The following is a 20,716-nucleotide window of genomic DNA, read 5'->3' on the forward strand; positions in this document are numbered from 1 at the left end:
TAAATTAGAGGAGGGTGGGGATAACAGGCTCATGAAATAGCGTAACTTTTACACAATATGTCCATCTCATTATAAGGAAATTGTTTTAATCAGCCATGTCTTCCTCATATGCACTGAAGATTCAAAAATAATAGAGCAATTTTATCTTGCTATATTCTCTGAATGGCACTAAATGTAACTTCTCCAAAATAATAATAATACAAAGGTACTAGGAAAAAGTTTTACCACAACTATTGTACTATCTGTAAGTTCAATGGAAACGTCAGAGTAAGAACATCCATCGTAACTGGGAGCCGAACACAATTCAATCTCACTCACCACAAAAAAGTATCTACACCCTCTCAACGAACCGTCTGGGGTTAGCGGTTAGGGCTCCCAGACGTTCCAGCTTTACATTATCTCCCCCTCCACCCGCACAAAAAAAAAAAAAAAAAAATAGTTCAAAACTCCAAATGTACCATTTTTTCCCGAAACACAATATCAGTCACACGATATTTAAAAAAAAATCGCTTTTTTTAGTCATCGATACTTAACAGAACACTTAAAAGCTTGCACTCAGCAATACAAGACTAGGCTTGTCCACCAAATTGCCAAGAAATATCATAAAATAACCATCGAACAACAGAATATGAATGAGCTTTTGCTCACACTCGATCACAAGACACAAGTAACTGCAAGTTTTTAAGAGCTGCAGCAAGTTTGGTTCACACTAGGTTGTAAACTATGAAGAAAGAAAAGCACATTGTGGAATTCCTTTCCCAATAAATTATTAAATATTTTACGTAACAAATGTCATATCTTAGCCGAACAAGCTTCAATCCACTATTTAAAAGCAGTTAAAAAAAAAACTGAACTTAGTCTACCACCCTAGTAGTGCTCCTTGATTTGTTTGTTTTTCTATATGAAACAGATTCTTAACTTACATTGCTTCAGAATTCCCCGATCAGTAATATACAGATGTATCTATTTACTACAGGGTGTCTACTAAAATTCCAAAATGAAATTTCGTGATTTTTCTTTACCAAATCATAAAATTTCCTAACATTTTGAAGAACGAATATTTTGGGTGCGAATTAGGCCGAATTTTCATCCATGCGTTGGAAACGTGCGATTTGGTAGCGTCTAAAGCCGGCCATAGACATTTTTGGTGGTGAATTTTAACGTTTCACAGAACAAAATTTTCCAATCTGTACTTACATTTGTACAAAAATAGTGACCCAAAAGCTAAATTTCGTAACTTTCATGACCCTTTTCTGATTTCGTGACATTAGTGACCGACAGACACCCTGTACTACCTACCTTCTCAGTCTTTGTAACAAGTTCATTCTCGAGCTGCATCACTTGAACCGAGTTCTCACGGCGTAAATTCATGAGTTCTGTTGTGTGGTTCTCAACCTCCTCCATCAAACTCTGAATCCGTTTGTTCAATAGCTCTCTTTCCTGGTCCATTCTCACTTCCCTACAAAGGCAGTACATCACAACAGTAAGTTTCAGTAAATGACTGAGTAAAAGTACGAAACCAAAGAATACAAAGTGACTTAACCATGTACTGTATTATTATATTTACTTGAAGCTAGTTAAATAATAAATTCAAAAAGTTGTATTATGCCAACACATAGCAAAGAAAGCCTTAGCTGCACTTTCCTATGATTACGATCAAAAATATTGAAAAAGCTCTAAAATCTTTCTGAAGAAAGATCAAGACAAAAAGACCATTTCTTTCAAATATGGTTCAATTTTCAGAAAACTAAAGATAAACACAACTATAGCAGTAAAACTGGAAGGAACTTCTTACATTTGTATACAATTAAGTATAATTCGAAGTAGCTCACGCGGTAGAGCGCTGGCTTCGCATTCGGGAGGTCGTGGGTTCGATTCCCTCTGCCAAGCATCCTGACTGGGGTTTTCCAGTTTCCCTCAGTCCTACCAGACAAATGCCGGAATGGTACCTACTAAATAGGCCCTGGCCGATACCTACCCAAATCCTTTCCATTGTTGTTGTGGTGGTTGTTGTTCGATATCCAGTATAACATGGCCTCTGAGCTGTATCTGGTGATTGTTAAATAAATATATATATATTTCAATATAGCTGGTGTCTTTCTTAATATCCACATCTCGTTACATACTGGATCCTAACAAGGATTCTCCATGTTCTGAGCGGATTAAAGAAAATGAAATATTTCAGCTTAACGTCCCACGATTATGCCCGTTAGGCTAAGGGAGACGATGATTAAAGTAAGTGGATGATGATGGAAGAATTGCTGGAATGAGAAATTAGGTGGAAACGGGAGTAGCCAGAGAAAACCCACTGACACGATCTTGTCCACAAATTTACTTGGCGGTGATCGAATCAGGGACCTCACGCACCGAAAGTAAGCGCTCTACCACTGAGCCACCGTGGCCCCTGAGCGAATTAGAGAGACATGAATCATAGGAAAAACCCACCTATAAAGTATACAGAAAAACTATGATCGGTTTCTGAACTTAACTACTCATTGAAAATCGTCATCAAATTTTATCACACACCCAACGGGTGTGGGAAGTTTTCAATAACCACAAAACACTTCTGTAGTTAGCTACTTTTCATAGAAAATTATGCTCATAAGTGCACTTAACCACCGTTTGTGGAAAACTCATTCACAAGAACATCACCCTTTGGCTGTGATAAAACTTGATGACAATTTTTAATATGTAGCTAAGTTCAAAATCAATCACGCACTCTCCACTTGTTTTCCCGATGATCAACGTCTAGCTCCTCCAGGACACAAAAACTCACTGCAAGAGTTCCGTACGTAACGGAGTATAGATATTGAGAGACATCAGCGTGCGTTTCAAGAACTTCACCCAATCACTCAGGAGACGGACTACAAACTATGCACCTTGGACATGCATATGTACACTCATGTCCAAAATGATTGTCGCATATCTATAACTGTCTTCTTTCACGAATATAATTTGATAATGCTTCTGCAGGATACTTTTAATTTTGATACTATGTGTATAATCAGGAAATGTATATTTGTGGTAAATTTCACAGGAAAATAATTATAAATACGAAAATTAGAATGAGCAAAAGAAAATATTGCTAAATGGTCAAGAAAGTTTTATTTTCGTTTTATTGTTCTTATTTACTGTTCTTTTGACATGAAATTTGGCACACACATGTCTTCGCCGATTACACACATACTGACGTTATCAGAAATACCGGGCGAATTAGTTATCAAATTATATTCCTACAACAACACATTTGTAGACATGCGAGAATAATTTTGGACATGAGTGTACCTCGCTTCTGCTACGTATCTAAGATAAAAACCAGATTTTTTTCTGGTAAATCATTCTCAAGGCGCAATATAACTATATAACAAACTTGAAGCACGACACGTTATTAACTCCCATGATTTCCACGACCGAAGAACGCGAGGCAAGTTCTCAGCTCGACTAAGTGCATGCTCATCGTCTTTTTGGACATTCGCGGCATTGTGTATAAAGAATTCGTCTCCAGAGGCCAGAACGTCAATACCGAGCTCTATTGCCAGGTTTAAGCCGTCTGAGAGGACATTCAGCGAAAGAGACCGAATATGTGGCGCGCGAACAACTGGCTGCTCCACGAAGACAATGCACCCGGTTACCGTGCTTTCCTTATACGAGTTTCTCACCAGAAACAAGGTAATCGCATTTCTGCAATCTTCGCGAAGCTGAAGATGATCCAGCTCAAAGGTCGCCGTTTGAACACCACTGCATATCCAGCGCGAATCGCAGAAGGTGCTTGACACGCTTTGAGAAGACTACTTCCAGCACACATTCCAGCAGTGGTAGAAACGCCAGGAGCGCTGTATTGCTCTGTAAGGTGACTATTGTGAAGATGATAGTGTGTAAACGTAGACAAGTTACAAGTACTTTCTTGTAAAATGAACTACTCTCGAAAGTTTTTGATACCACCTCGTATATCTTTTAAATTATCCATCAAGATGTGGTTTGTGTCTTTTGTTTACGCAATGTTATCTTTATTTTATTCATATTATTGACCCCATTAGATGTGATTAATACTAATGACTTTTTATGTTTAAAAAAAAAATCCGCTACAGAAGATGAGAATTCCCATTAAAATCTCGGCATTTAATATATATTTAGACGCACTAGAGTTTACGTTATAATTACTAATCACTGAACGGTTTAGTTCTTTCTGTAGTTTTCAAAACATTGAACTACAAATCTATTAGGTCATAGTGCAACTATTAAATAATTAGCATAGCATCTGGCGAGGGTAACTCAGAGGCGTCAGATTGATACAATTTCCTGAACTAACTTGTATAAACATTTTAATTAATGATATAGCAATATAGTAATGTAAAAGTGAACCTCTATTCGTACTCACTTGTGCTGTAGAGCAACCTCCTGATCCCGTATCTCCTCCAACTTTGTTAAAGCCTCGCATCTTGCATTGGTAGCTGCGACCAACTGCTCAGATAACGATTTAATATCGAGCTGCAGTCGCTCAATGTCTTGGTCTCTCTTCTCAATGATTTTCTGGAGCTCATCGTTCTTTTCTGAAAGAGCGTCTCTCTCGGAGCGTGCTTCATTTGCTTCCTTCTCCAATCTGGAAACAAACAAACAAACAAATCACTTAACTATATTTAAATGTTACACTCATGACAGGTATCGCAAAAATCTTATTACCAACAGTGGATTTTAATCTAGATTGAATTCTGAGTCCATCCATTCATCTGATTGCACCTTACAACTTTAGGACGGGCTGTGAAGAATATGGGATGAAAATAAATATTAGAAATACAAAAGCCATGATGATTGGAACAAAGCGGTTCGGTGTCAAATATAGAAGAGAGAAGAAAATAAAACAGGTGACTAGTTTTCCATACCTGGGTTGTATTATTAGTAATAATATGAAATGTGAACGTGGAATAAAGGCAAGGATAGGAATGGCGAAATAAGTCTTTAGGGGGAAAATAAATATGTTTTGTGGGACCTTGAATAGAGTTGAGAAAACAGTTCATAAAATGCTCTGTGTGGAGTATTGTACTGTATGGGTCAGAAACATGGACATTACGCAAAAATGATGAAAAACGACGGGAAGCTTTCAAAATGTAGGTGTGAAGAAGAATAGAGTGAATTAGCTGATCAAGTAGGCGGGGGGAAAAAGAATCGTTTTAGATATTAAGAAGAGGAAGAGAAACTGGCTGCGACATTGGCTAAGAAGGAACTATATCATGAGCCCCATGCTAACAGTCTCCCCTGACTACTTTCTCCTTTTAATCTTTTTTCAATCATCCATCTCTCATTCCTATTTTACTCACCTCAATGTTTCACTAACGATACAAAGAAATACCATATTGAATGTTTTCCCTAGGCTATTTATTCTCTTTTATCTTCCGCTGGAATTTTTTTAAAAAGATATTACTACCAACCTGTGCGTTGCTTAAGTATGGTAGCGAATTCAATTATTGTAGCGCAAAACGAATCTCACACAAAAGCTACAAGTACTTCTTTTCCACCTTTCTTCACGAATTTAGCTTCTTGACTAAAACAATCACTCATGAAATTTTAACTCCACCAACAAACACTACACCTTCACTCCCTGTCAACCATATTCATAAATTCCATCAAATTCGATGATGCCAACACCAATCACAAGAAGTTCGCTAATCCTACCTCAATTTCACTTTCTTCACATAAGTGATAGGTTTCCTCAACACATCCTTTCCATTCGCCTAAAACATTTTCCCCTGACTGTGTTCGCATTACCACGAGATTTCTACTTTCCTTGGCACCTATTCTATCACCTATAAATATTACCCTTATGGACCGGGCAATAATGAACACAAATATTTAACCCGTAATATTGTTTGTACTAAAATAAAATATACTAAATTCACCCAGGCTGCTTGGATGAATTGGAGTTTGGTGTCCATTTCAGCACCCAGTGTGCGTGTGAAACGTGAACCTACAGTTTAAGGTAGAATCTGAACCATGTAATGCGTTCAAACGTCAAGATTCTCCCACCGAAAATCGAACTCGAAACCCAGTGTACCAAAGGTCTTATTTCTTTTCGACACTATAGAATACATATTAAACAAATGAAATTTAAAAGTAGATTACCTAAAAGAAGACAAAAGTAGGGAATGGGGCAAACTCCGAGATATGACTATGAACAGCTATAATTTGAAACAGCATAAAAAATTAACAGATAAAAAAAACGGTGGTGGTAGTGATCGTCGTCACGGTTAGTTGTATGCAGAAATGCAGAGGAGCTGCTGACACTGGGAGATAGATGCGTCAGGAAAGAAAGCAACTGCTTGACTGATAAAATTAATATATTTGCAGATATATTTAGAGTTTCAAACTAGTATCGAAAGAGACTACAATTTGCATCTCATTTTAAGAACACTGAGCAAGAATTGAAGGATTCAAGCGTTTAGTTCTCGTGAGCAGGGAATGCAGATTGATCTCCGGTATTAACGAGTTGAGGAAACAACCTATTTTCAACACACCAATTGCCCTATAGATGTGAATTCAATCTTACATAGTTATAATAATAATAATAATAATAATAATAATAATAATAAAGTGCACGCTCGTCCCACTCCAGTCGTGCACTTTTTAAACTGTTGCTTGTTCTTATAACCCCAAAGATTGGTATTTACTAAAGATCTTCGAATATATGATCCAACATTCTTCACTACTTCTACTGATGAATATTCAAAATATTTAGTACATGTATCTTTTGGTGGTACGAGGAACATAGCTACCGCAGGTTAATAAATTAGAATGCAATGTAAACAAATGCTCTTTACGTTCTGTTAGCAATTAAAATCTCCGATATTAACTTACAAACAGAAACTGACACACTTTCAGTCAAAATTATTAAAAAGATATCGTATGAAACCACTAATGCCACCGATGCACAGTGGGCCAGAATCAGAATCTGACTGGAAAAAAGTAGTTTTGGTAACCATGTCTAATCTACATTCAAACAGCACAGTTGTGTTAAGTAATAAATAAGGTTTCTTGCTGCGTATCAGTAAACACGGATAACAGCATATAGTGGCGGCAGCAGCACTTCAAAATTGATAGTTCATTATCTGTTTTATAGCGCGCTGAATTGGGGTAGTATGAACGTAAGGTTTGCGGTTTAATTGCGCTTGTGAAAAGGCAACGAACGATCGCAAAATAAGCTATGAGTAAAGGTATGTATATGTACTTGCTGTTTGACTAAAGTTTTGATTGATTGGTTTACGTTGCTGTTCTGTAGAAGCATTTCTAGAGAGTCGAAGTATTCACGTATTGAAGAACTGCTATTGGAAATTGAAATTGAAATTTAAAAATGTACGTTCATGTCTGTATTGAGATCTTTCGTCATGGTGTAGTTTGGCATATGTATTTCGAAATACAGTTGTGATCTACTGCCCGTTCTTGCCCGATTTTTATATTTATTGTCTTTTCAAAGTTAGGTGTAGCGAGCCGGATATGCTCTTCGTGACGTGAAGAACCTGTACGAGGTATTGCATTCTAAACCATAAAACGAAGCACTTTATAATTATGATACGAACAGTTATGGAATGTAAAATCTTTCTGTGGATGTTCTTCGCACCGTGAGAGTGACTTTAATTGCCTTCAACTGATTTCGAGAAGCGTTGGAAACTGTGTAATAGAATGACTGATAAATTTTTATCCAAATATAATGATTGGTTGGAAGGACATATTAAGTTCTCTGAAAAAGTATTTACTGATTTCCAAATGATCTCTTGAAGCCAAGAGCATAGTCCTTTGACGAGCAGATCAGGCAGACCTAGTAAACTCTTCGAAGCAGGAGCGTCATTTCAGATTTTGCTTGGGGGGGGGGGCAAGACCCCTTGATATAAGTAAAATTTCGCGTTTTTCACTGATTTTCTACTATTCTATTGATAAAATCTATATAAACCTCAAACTCAGGGGGGGCAATTGCCCCTCCCTGCCCCCCCGCCCCCCCTAAATGACGCTCCTGCTTCGAAGATCCGGAAACAAAGTCGAAGAAAAAACTTGTACGACCATTCGTTACAAAGCATTCTGAGTAAGAGCTGGTGTTTGGCTGCAAAATGTTCATTGAGAGCTGCTGGAAAAATAGATGCTGCGGTTGTATTAGGAGAAATCACTCAAACGACACCTAAGGGAGCAACGAAAATCAAAAAGGCTTATCATTCGCCAAAATTCTCTGAAACACTTATTCTCCGGATGACTTCGTGGCACTTACTATAGATAACAACTTAACAAAAAGACAGTATGCACATTTGAGACTAGGTGCAAAGGCAAAACATTGTGACATATATCTGTCGTATAAAGTGGTGTGAGAAGCAAAATTAAAGTGTTATTCCAGAGAAAAGAATATTATAGTAACTGACACGTTAGCCGAAGATAATTTACAAGCAATAGTAAATCAGACAATTGAGCGCATCGTGACTTTACATGAAGATTATATTAAACAGTGCATCAAAGATGGAGACATAATGAAATTAGTGTGTGAGTGGGGTTGCGATGGAAGCAGTTGTCATAATGTATATAAGCAGAAAGTTCAAACAGAAGATAAATTAAACTAGTGGCTCAGATATTTTTGCTATCTCCTTCGTTCCCTTACAGTTGTATTCAACATCAGATGGGGAGGTTGACAAAGCAATTTTGTAGCAAAATCCCAAACCATCGTCGCCTAGATTTTGTCGACCCATTAAATTATTGTGCCAGAAAAGGGAACTGAACTGTCGAGAAAAGAGGTATGTTCAATGGAAACGCAAATACGTAATTTAAAGCCTACTAATGTACCAATTCAGAATAAGGAAGTAAATAATATCCCTAAACTTGTATTCACAATGATGAATGGGAAGATGTGAAACTCTGCTACAGAAACTTCCTCCTCAAACGTACTCCTTGAAGGCGCTTAAAGTCACTCTCACACTGCGAAGAACATCCACAGAAAGAATTTATATTCCATAACTGTTCGTATCATATTATAAAGTGCTTCGTTTTATGGTTTAGAACGCAATACCTCGTACAGGTTCTTCACGTCACGAAGAGCATATCCGGCTCGCTACACCTAACTTTGAAAAGACGATAAATATAAAAATCGGGCAAGAACGGGCAGTAGATCACAACTGTATTTCGAAATACATATACCAAACTACACCATGACGAAAGATCTCAATACAGACATGAACGTACATTTTTAAATTTCAATTTCAATTTCCAATAGCAGTTCTTCAATACGTGAATACTTCGACTCTCTAGAAATGCTTCTACAGAACAGCAACGTAAACCAATCAATCAAAACTTTAGTCAAACAGCAAGTACATATACATACCTTTACTCATAGCTTATTTTGCGATCGTTCGTTGCCTTTTCACAAGCGCAATTAAACCGCAAACCTTACGTTCATACTACCCCAATTCAGCGCGCTATAAAACAGATAATGAACTATCAATTTTGAAGTGCTGCTGCCGCCACTATATGCTGTTATCCGTGTTTACTGATACGCAGCATGAAACCTCACTTATTACTTAACACAACTGTGCTGTTCGAATATAGATTAGACGTAGCTGCCAAAACTACTTTTTTCCAGTCAGATTCTGATTCTGGCCCACTGTGCGATGGTGTCTGAATGAATTTTCAGTACTGCAGTAGCAGCCACATACAACGTGTTAATGTTCAATGTCAAACAATTTGAGTTTTAGCGCACTCCAACGCTTACACAGTCAATAATTTATCACTAATTATTTCATTTTTGCACAGAAGTTTAAATGAAGTGTTTAAGTTACATGAAGAAGAAAAAAAAAAAAAAAAAAAGGAGGCATAAGAGAGTCCCTGACATTGTTAAGTGTTCACAGAAGAATTTTAAAACGACATATCTTTCATAAAAAGTCGTACTATATTTTTCCCCCAAATAAAACAACAACTTTAACAGGGGTAGGGGTTTTCATTCTAATTTTGAATCCTTGCACTAAAATGTATTTTATAAATTGATTCCATCTTCATGTGTGATAATAACAACGCTATAACGTAAGTGGCCGAAACAGTTTAGAAAAAAAATACAGAAGCAGTCAAAGGAGTTACTCTCTCTCTCTCTCTCTAATAATTTAATCTCTGGTCACATTTTCATAAGTCAGGGTGTCTTCTAAAATTCCAAAATAAAATTTCGTGACTTTTTCTTTACCAAATCACACAATTTCCTAACATCCTTAAGAGCGAATTTGGGTGCAAATTAGCCCGAATTTTCATTCATTAGATAGAAACGTTCCTTACTAGCGATTTGGTAGCGTCTAAAGCCGACCACAGACATTTTTGGTGGTGAATTTGGACGTTTTATAAAACAAAATTTTCCAATATGTACTTACATTTGTACAGTTAAAAAAAAAAATAATAAAATAAAAAAAAAAAAACAAATGCTAAATTTCGTGACTTTCGTGACCAGTTGACACCCTGTAAGTATTGGACAATCCAAGCTCATAAGTTCCTATAAAGATATTATTGTGCCTGAAGATTCGGAATTGCCGATTTCTGGATGTTTCATCATGTTATGTGTATATTTGGAAACCAGTTATTTGGCAGTAAAGTTTACGGATCTATCCATGGCTGAAGAATGCTTATAATTTTTTAATGTCTTCGCGTGTACAATGATCAACATAAATGACGAGAGCGTAAGGTAAAGAGTGACAACTCTTGAAATTCAGATACATCACGTTCGTGGTGAGTTTGATTAGATGGTTTAGATACCTTTCCTGAATCGAAGTTATATAAGACATGGCCCTACAGTTCACAGTGGAATCCGAACTACTGTAATGCATCCAAATTTCAGCCAGTCCGTGCACGTCAGTCTGGAGTTTTAAGCTCATGGTGTTCGCGGGTTTACTGTGTAGAGGTATAAAAACTTTTACTATCTGGATTATAAAACACAACTTAACAAATATAGCTGAACATCAAATACCTTTGAATAGTTGTCTGTAAACCACTTATCACTTCTTGACTGGAATCCAGCTTACTGCGAAGATTTTCAACTTCTTTCTTTGCAGTCGAAAGATCTTCTGTCACCTGGGTTCCATGGCCGCTGCTTTCTGCAATCTTCTTCTGCAGATCTGCAATCAACTGATCTGAAAGAGCAAGATTAGTCAGCTTTCTCTGTTCCATGGCTGCCCTTTTGCATAAACCAAACGAGTGTATTAATCTCCCTGGGAATGGGTGAGCTTTCAATTTGCTAATAGACACTACAGGATACATTATACTAAATTAAGTACTACCCTTGTATCCAAAAAGAATATTGTATTATATTACATACAGTAATTGTAATTTCAGTTATATTGGGGTCTTCATCATTAATCCTTCTCCCGCTGCTTGGAAGAACATACGTGTTTTAACATTCACGCGAGTTTAATACCGTTATTAGTCGGTTTCCTTTGTAAATATTTTTAATCCATTTAAATGCTTATTTGTTTCATGATTGAAAGACCAGAAGTGAAGATGTATGAGGTCCTACAACTACACAAAACTTTAGGTTATTTTTCATTCATGTTCTTAATTTTACTAGTTCGATAATGTTGCCACACATGGATTAATAATTAAGAATAAGGTAGCAATGACACTGATGAAGACCCCAGACAGGGTTGAAATCATTTATAATACAACATTCTCTTGGGATACAAAACTGGTACTTAACTTTAATTTAACGTAACAAACTTCTCACTCAACTACATAATCGAATTCATGGCTTTTTCACGGTGCAATATTTGTTAACTTCGCGGTCGGAACATTGCTCACCGCACAACTACAATAAAAACATCCGGTGCGGGAACGAAGTCGATACGTTACAATGGAGTAATACAACGAAAGACGAGGGTTCAGGAACGAATTCCAATGCCCTTGCATATCCTGCGATCGAATTACAGCAGCCCCCCCCCCCCCCAAAAGAGAATAACAATGATACGTAAGATCCAGTGCAGGATATGTAACATGATACACATGGGAGAAACGAAGAAAAAGAATGAACGGGAGAATAAAACAACAAATATTGAATAAAGAGAACAACGCAATACCCAACCCCAACACGGAGACAGAATAGGAAAAAACAGATAACAGAACAAATAGTACGTTGCCGATAAGAAAGAATACAGTGAAAATTTGCATGTCAATTCTAGAAATTTACAAATCCTCAGATCTCTTTCAAGCTATTAGACATACCGTTATTGTTAATAACTCACGCAAATTTCTTCCCCTACCACTGAAATATATATATACTCAAATCATCTTAATTTATTATATCAATTAACAACGAGTTTAGTTTGGAGCACAGGGGCCGCGATGACTCAGTGGTAGAGCGTTCGCCTCTGGTGCTTGGGGTCCCGGGTTCGATCCCAGCCCCCGCCAAGTGAACTTTGTGGTGGACAAACACCGTGTGCGTGGGTTTTCTCGGGGTTCTCCTGTTTCCTCCCACTTTCTTCATTCCACCATTTCATTCATTACTCATCATCACCGTCTCCTTTTGCCTAATCGGCATAACCGTGGGACGTAAAACTCAAAGATTTCATTTCATTTTTTTTAGTTTGGAGCACGGCTCGGAAGGAATGATACACCTGAAATAATAATTGAAATTAAATGAAATCGCTGGGTTAATCTGACGATTAAATAACGAAGCTGAGAGAGAGAGATCATGAGAATGAATGAAATAGTGAATTAAAAAAAAATGACGATATCAGAGAATCTCGAAAAAACCAACGCACAAAGTGTCTGTCCACCACACAGTTTTCCTCGCTGTCAGCTAGCATCGAACCAAGGATCCCACGCAAGAAAGAAGAGTGCACTCACTACCATTTAGCCACCGCAGTAGATATTAATTATATGGAAATTTGTAATGAAGCGTGTTGCTGAATTATATATTTTAAGTTGCTTGAATGAGAGTAAGTTAAAGTTTAGCGTTCCTTTCAGCAGTAAGGCTATTACGGCACGTGGACCTATAGCTTCATGCAGAATTCGATCCACATGAGGTTCAGCCGAGAATCGAACCCGGGTCCCCCACGTCAAAGGCGCGTCCACATAGCCACGACGGAGCTCTCTTCAAGGGTGTATATTTGTCGTTTTTATCTGTCTCCTAATTCTGATACGTAGTAACTGTTTGGGGTTATGGAAGCTTACCCCTTTCCCCTCAAGTATACAATTTCGTATGCTGTAGTTTACATTAAGTGTTTTCTTGCATATGTTAATAGTGATATTCATGCAATGCTTTAACATACGATGGTGATTCGGAAAGTATTGCCTTCAAGCCCACTACTTGGCCAAGAGTACTGCAAACATTCTGAATTGTTTATCATTAATGTACTGACGTTCAACCTATAGAATGTCACTTCCTATCTCTTCTCGTTCCAGAGCAATGGAGCAATCCATGATATCCAGTGGTGACGTCCGGTTGAAACAATGGGCTGTTATTCAATTTCTGACTGCGGAACGTTGTGCGTCCAGGAACATTCATCACCAACGACGAGTCGTGGATACAACATTACGACTAGCAAACAAAGTCAGTCGATGGAGTACCACCAAACGTCTTCTCCTCCGCCAAAAAAATCAAACTTGTCTCATCTGTTAGCAAAATGTTGTTGACGTTCCGCCTCATCCTGCCCATAGTCTGGATCTTGCGTCCTGCAACTTTTTGACTTCCCCGAACTTCCTTAAGGGCCAATGCTACAGTTGTGATGCGGAGGTAGAAGTAGCAGCTCGGCTATGGTGTCGCCACAATTCTTCGACGATGACATGAGAAACCTTGTTCCCCGTTGAAAAAAATGATGCCACCATTTGTAGCAGATATTGCAAGCTTTCCACTGATAACTGTATCGGTGCTGTAAAACACAAAAAAAGGTATTGTCCTGGAGGCATTACTTTCTGAATCACACTCGTAATTCTTTCAAGAAATTTAATATAATAATTAGTTTTACATTTTTACAACTTTTATCGTTGAAGTAGTCGTTATGAATTTCAGAAATCGGAAAATAGGGCTGTTCTTAGTGTAGTTATTAATGAAAACTAAAATAGATAAATGTTAAATAAAAATAATTGTAGAATTACAGTAAGAACCACCCACCTAAAATTTTAACTGTTTCAATTCGCGGAAACTGTTCTTCGGAATACTTAAGGAACTGGGCGAAAGATCACTTACTTAGAAACTGATTCATTAATTGAATTGCCCAAAGTGAAGAAATGACCAATGGTAATCTTACAACGCAGTGCAACGTACATGGCGTTCATTTTATGTGTGATTTGTTCACTATTACAATACATGAAGAAATTATCAGATATAACCTCCCTATTACAGAAATGTCTTCACGGTTTAAACAGTTTTTAGAATTTGTCTTTAAATAGTTAGTCCCGTTGACCTTTAGATGCCACCTTCACTCAATTACCAAAACACTGGCACCACCTGAACTATATGAAGAAAAATGCTGGAAATTATTTAAACCGGCGAAGAAATTTACGTAAGTTTTTACTTTGATCAGTCTATTCATGTTATGCGACTCTTCAATTCAATGACTTGTTCACTTGGTTCCGGTTCTGGGAACGTATCTCTTCTAGGTTCACTACTGCTATCCACTAACGTGGGACGTGATACAGTGATGCCTTTTTTTTTTTTTTTTTTTTTTTGGACCGGTGAAGTATGAACATGATTTGACGTTGTCTTTGTAAGTATTGTCCAGTTCTTCATGTGGGTTGTTTACGGATGCATTGCTCGCGTGTTGGTTTCTAATGTGTTACGGAAGCAAACGTCTAATGGGATAGATGTTTCTTTGGATGAAGAACAAATTTATACCGCTTATCAACATTGGTATGTGATAGTAATGCTAATACTTATAGGTTTTAGAGTCTGTTTATTACACTACAGTATGTGAAATAGAAATTACAGTAAGTGAAGAAATGTATAAATTATTACGTACAGTACGAGCTGATCGGCTGAAAGTGAACTATATATGCTATAATCGTAAATGTTCATTATACTTACAGCAATTATAAGTCAGAAGTAGGGATTTCTTTACTAAATCTAAATTGCAAATACGTGAAATTCTTGTTATATGTTCGTCTCTGGCGTCACAAAATATGAAGAGTGTTAATTCGAGTACTGCATTAAGCACGAGAACTGAATGTGATTGGATACATTTTGTTCTGGATATAGTATAGGATACAGGGAAAACATTTTTCATTCACGAGGCATGCTACAGAACTATATTCACCAAATTCACCAAAATTACAAGTATTTATTTCTAATTACTTTCTTCCATACATTTAAGATAAATAGCTGGTTTGAGTTGGGGGATTGTCTCCTTTCAAATATATAGTTTTGTGCAATTTACGCTACATTAGCTTTGTTATTTCTTTAAATTGTTGTTGGGGAAGGGGGATTAGAGGCGCGGCAAGGTTCTAGAACAACGGTTCCCCTTCTCATTTAGCTGTAATAAAGACCGAAAACAACGTGCCCTGCGGGGTTCTAACCCGCCTTCACTCGCTGACGCCAGCTCGGCAATACTTTGTGAATTAAATATTCAATTTTGCTACAGAAAGAAACCAACCTAGGTACTAACCTATATGGGAGGAACTGTGTTCTAGAACCTTTCCCTAGAGGCGCTTGTCCCTTAACACGCATATAGTTTGTTTGGTTCCCTTTTTAGTAATCGGAAAATGTGGTGGTTCTTGCTGTAGTTTTATCTGTTACTTCAAACATAATATATTTCAAGTCTTGACAAATTTAGAATTGTTACCATAGAAGTTGCAAAGATTTAAACCTATCAACATTTGAAACACGCAATGTCGTAAATAACCGTAGAATCATTACACTCAAAACTACCATGATTTCTAACTGATCAGATTCGTGTCGAACTGACTCCTGGTGATATTTAACGAATTGTTCCGAGAAACCAGTTCGTTACAAATCAATTCATTGTTTGAAATGAATAAAGTAAACACCTGAGATTTATATACGGCAATTACACCTGGTAATTCATCTACGCTATTACTCATTTTACAGGTGTGGCGATTGAACAAACTAGTAATTTATGAAATGGTCTCTCGTGAAGTAACCTGTAAATTTACAAATACCTGGCGCCTTGCTCTTTAACGCTATACATTTAAGAAAGAAGAAAAAAAAGCAAAATAGTAAAACGGATTCGGAAATTATACAATTCTCTTCTTTACCTTCTTTACCTTTAGGGGATCGTTTAAATTCTGCATTACCCTTTTTAACATCCTCGTTTATGTGAATATCCACTGTCGCTAACGCGCCTGCTCGGTACGGAGAATTCCCGCGCGGGCCTACATACTATGCCCCAGCGCAGACAGACTATAAGTAGTGCTTATTGGCAAACTACAACAGGTTTGTTGGTATCTTTCGCACTGTAGCTTTTACAGCGGCAAGGTTGCACTTTATGCAGAACAAGTGATTCTGATACTGGATGTGGCATTGAAGGAACAGAATCACTGTTATTTGTAACAGGTACGGAATCAGTGTTATTGCTCCTCCTGTTGATAACACTGTTTCGGATTGGTTGTGTTTCTGCAGAGAGGTATCTTGAAACAATCGTAAAAATTCAAGTGACCTTATCGGAGATCCTTGACTAGCAGTTAAGGTGGACGAGAGTTTGTTTGGCAGATGCAAATTCAATGTTAGTCGAACGCGCCGAAGTCATTTCCCTTATCATTTACGGAAGAGAAGGTGCTGCTTTTTTCTATTGGTGAGATATAGTTCATGCTTCTTCGTCCTGCTGCAGTGATTTATAATTAGTGATGAGTATTTATTATTAATTTGCAGTTATTTTCTTGCTTCTTACGTTAGATTTACAGCAGTGGTTTTATTATTTACTGTTGGTTTCGAGTTTTACTTATTGTTCTTGAGGGGGGAAGGGTTTGGGGCTGGAACCCCCCGCCCCATAGAGATCTCAAAATTGATAGTTCACTGTTTCACTTGAACTGATTTCTCGGAATGGTTAAATATCAGTTCCCAATATTTCCATTATTCGTAGCAATTGAAGAGTAAATTATAGGTGGATGTGTAAAACAGCTGTCGCTGTTGTGATGCAGGCCCGTATCTAGGGGGGTCAACGGGGGGGGGGCTAAAATTTTCAAGGTAGGCTTGCAAATAAACTATAATATGGTTGGATCTCCCCCCCCCCCCTACATTTTTGAGAAATGATCTTTTAACTGTTTCGAGGAATCGGTTCCCACCTTCAAGCGCACCTTTACCTTTACAGCAGGGATGCAAACAAGCAACAAAATTTTATATCCCAAAAAAACAAGCTACTAGCTCATACCCCACAATGGAAATCACTTACTTACCTTCGGTATGATATTAAATAGTCGCACACATTGATGAACCACCAGCCCCGAGCGAGTAGTCATTTGCATCGCAGCTTTACAGCATACCTTCATACGCATTATTTAACGATTAAGCTCCCCCTAAAGGGTTCACTCAAGCAGGAGGTTATGCCAAACAGAATATTTATAGGTAAAATAAGACGTGAAGCACTTTTCATGAAGGAATGTGTGTGTGAATATAAGTAATTACTGACAGTGCACAGAATATTGAAACGAATTTTGAGTGATAGGTGTAAGTATGCTCTTCCACTATCCTCGTTTATGCGTATACCCCCATCGCTGATGCGCCTACTTCCTACGGACGACCCGCTCACTGCCGCTCGGGCTCCGATGCTGCTCTGACTGCTATATAGCATTCGTGCTTTTTAGTTGCCACCTAGCACAAACTGGTTCGCGTTTTGAGCATTGTAGTTTTTATGCCATACGTCCACACTGTATTTATACTGAGCCCTCCTGATAGCATTCGTGCTTTTTAGTGGCCACCTAGCACAAGTTGGTTCGTGTTTTATGCATTGTACTTTTTATGCCATACGTCCACACTGTATTTATACTGAGCCCTCCTGATATCATTCTGCAAGTAGTTAACACCGCTCATTTAGTGCATTCTGTTCTAAAATAAATACAATGCTCTAACAACCTGAAAATGTAAGAAATATATAAAAATTTGGTAGAACCGTCTGCTCTAGAAACGCCCTCCTAAAGACAATCTGAACGGAAGGCACCCACGACAATTTAACTAATAATATGAAAGGACCATAGTACGAAAATCACATTTTCAAGCAATTTTTCAAGTAAAACATTCTGGCTCACATGTACAGAATATATCTCAATGAAAATAATGATAACACAATTTATTTCCAAAAATTAGAATTCACTTTCAACCTCGTTCTGCATATCTCTATTACAATGGAATGTTCAATTTACAAAGTCCTTTGTATACGTGTCTAAGAACATTATAGAATGGTGGTCCGGACTTGCATGTTTAGATTAGTAGTTAGTTTGGTTCTTTTCACTATGAAGCTAAGCACCGTATTCAATTCACACAGTAATGTCGAACGAACGATAGCTAATTACTAGCCAGGTTGATTTCTTGTTTTACTTCTCTTAATTCTAGAATAGCAGCACCCTGCGTCAGTGCAAATTTATTACAAATGCTTACCTTTCCTATTGAAAGGGGGAATGTTTCCACTCCATGACAGTAATGTCACTTATGTATTCTCGCAAAGCGGTTCGCGCCAATAGACTCTAAGTTTACGAAACAAAACTATACGCTTAAGTATCAACGACTCTTTTACTTTTACATATCGAAATTACATACTACAAATTACGAACTATTATATGACTTATTACATGCAGAAAGAAAACTAAAATCGAGCATACCGGTACTGGCTTTCAGGCGATCAAAATTTGATCTTGATTCTTCATTTTCTTTGCTCAAAGTTTGTAAATGTTCTTCTATTGTAGTTTTAATCACTTCTGGTATTTTCTCAGCATCATTCGGAGATACAATCCGTAACAGTAATTCGAATTTCCCCTCCATTTTCAGAAAATTGTAACTTGCTTTAATATCGTAGCATGTTCCCGTACGTTTCAGCAAGCTATTATGCCCGTTCCAGTGTAGCCAGATGAAAGCATTAGATGAATTCACTGAATAATATAATTTCCCTTTCCAAAAATAATTTTCCCTATACATAAATCTCACAGATCCTTAAATAAGGACAGGGAATTCACCAGTAGCAAAATACCAATAACCAAACGACGATCCTAAAAACAAAACAAACTGAAACTGAAACGTGCCCGAAGGTCGAGTAGGTTTACACCCGGCAATTACATACATTCATAAAGTGCTACTGTACACAAAGTTTACGCCCACAATTACATTAGTGCTGCTTTAAAAATAATAGTTACTAAGTTTATACACAGATTACGTAGTCACACATAGGATTATATACTTCCTTGCATTTGTATAGTTACTTTATGAAAAGTCTCTCTTCAGACCAATCGGTGCGATTGGACCCGGATACAAATCCAGGTGGGAACACTCGGTGGGAAAACTTTTTCAAGTCATTCATCCTCAGAAAAGTTTTCATTAGGTGATTATCATTCACATTAGGTAAATCCTGTAATGAAACTAAACATAAAGGTCCCAGGTAGTTTCCTTCCCCACTATTCCGAATAAGTGAGCGCCGAAGGACATCATCCCTCGAGCGTCAAAGGCTAAAAATGGCCATAGATGCCAAAAGCTCAGAAAAATAATTTCCAATTGCTTTAAACTTTTAAAGATCAAAGATTTCGAGACTCATTCCGTAACGTTATACAATAAATTTGAGAATCGCAGGAAATATGAATATTGAAACAAGAAATTATTAAGGCTATGCCGACTAAAGTAAACTAAAAAGCAAATTTTGCGTAGTGTTGCATTGTGTTGATAGCAACCGTTATAAACAAAGCGGTTCGATTCCACTATAATCAGTAAGTCCGCGTCTCCATTAGCCTAGCAAACATAAGCAAAGGGAAGTTAAACTAAATCAAACCAAACTGACAAACCGGTATATAATGAGGCCAATAATAGAAATTAATAGAATAGTAGTCTAAACTCAAGTGATATAAGTATAAATCTATCATATTTTTCGTTTACAAGACCCGATAATGTCTGTACATTCTGTGGTATAGCCACGAAATGAGTTTGGAAACTATGAATGGGTTTCCCTAATATCAATAATGAATTCTAAAAGTTCGTGAAAGGCAAGTATGCAGATGGTGAATTTCTTATGCATACTGTTCAAAGACTTTTTATTCTTCCAAACAAAATCAATAACTGTAGACGTTTCTTGTTCACCAAAAGAAATAGACCTATGGATCATATATCACACATAGAAAATACATTATGCAGCAGATAAATTAAGCTTTTAGTGAAAAACTAATATGTAAGCATGTACAATTTCAGGAACTGTAAAATTTTCGAACTAATAATTAATTAGTTCCGAAATTTTAAAGCTGAAAAACCGAATTCTTTAAACTAAAAGTTCAGTGGGTGCAAGGAATCCTCAAACAAAATTGTTTTTAAGCATTTCAGTGATTAGCAATCAGATTACATCACAGTTTGAAACTTTAAAAATTTAAATAACATTTGAAAACTGTATATTTTAAAAAAATCTAGAAAATTTCAAATAAAAGCTTTTAAAGGAAAAATTTTCACCGATCGAAAACAATTTTTCTATCTATAAATTATAAGCAAAATTTTCAAACTAAAAATTTTGAAGATTTTATAAACAAATCAATTTCAAATTAATTGTTTTAAACAAATGTTTTCAGATACCAAAAGATTTTAACCTCA

At 37.0% G+C, this 20,716-nt stretch overlaps 1 protein-coding gene across 6 annotated transcripts in view; it reads right to left on the minus strand.

The window, feature by feature from the left end:
• Mgtor (nuclear basket protein megator) overlaps positions 1-18,993 on the minus strand; it is a 139,129-nt gene extending 120,136 nt beyond the window's left edge. For 3 of the 6 annotated variants that reach the window (XR_014129185.1, XM_081746301.1, XM_081746302.1), the window contains exons 1-4: positions 18,760-18,993; positions 10,967-11,129; positions 4,379-4,600; positions 1,300-1,459 (exon numbers count right to left, since the gene is read on the minus strand). Coding sequence is in view for 4 of the 6 variants with exons in the window: in XM_081746301.1 (XP_081602427.1) it covers positions 1,300-1,459; positions 4,379-4,600; positions 10,967-11,129; positions 18,760-18,919 (705 nt within the window). In the remaining 2 variants the exon portion in view is untranslated. The remainder of the gene's footprint in view (positions 1-1,299; positions 1,460-4,378; positions 4,601-10,966; positions 11,130-18,759) is intronic. The other 3 variants (XR_014129184.1, XM_081746300.1, XM_081746299.1) reach the window with 1 other exon arrangement.
• Positions 18,994-20,716: the final 1,723 nt, after the last annotated feature.

This window comes from Thermobia domestica, chromosome 18, assembly GCF_964235325.1.
Source record: "Thermobia domestica chromosome 18, izTheDome1.hap1.1, whole genome shotgun sequence".
Taxonomy (NCBI): domain Eukaryota; kingdom Metazoa; phylum Arthropoda; class Insecta; order Zygentoma; family Lepismatidae; genus Thermobia; species Thermobia domestica.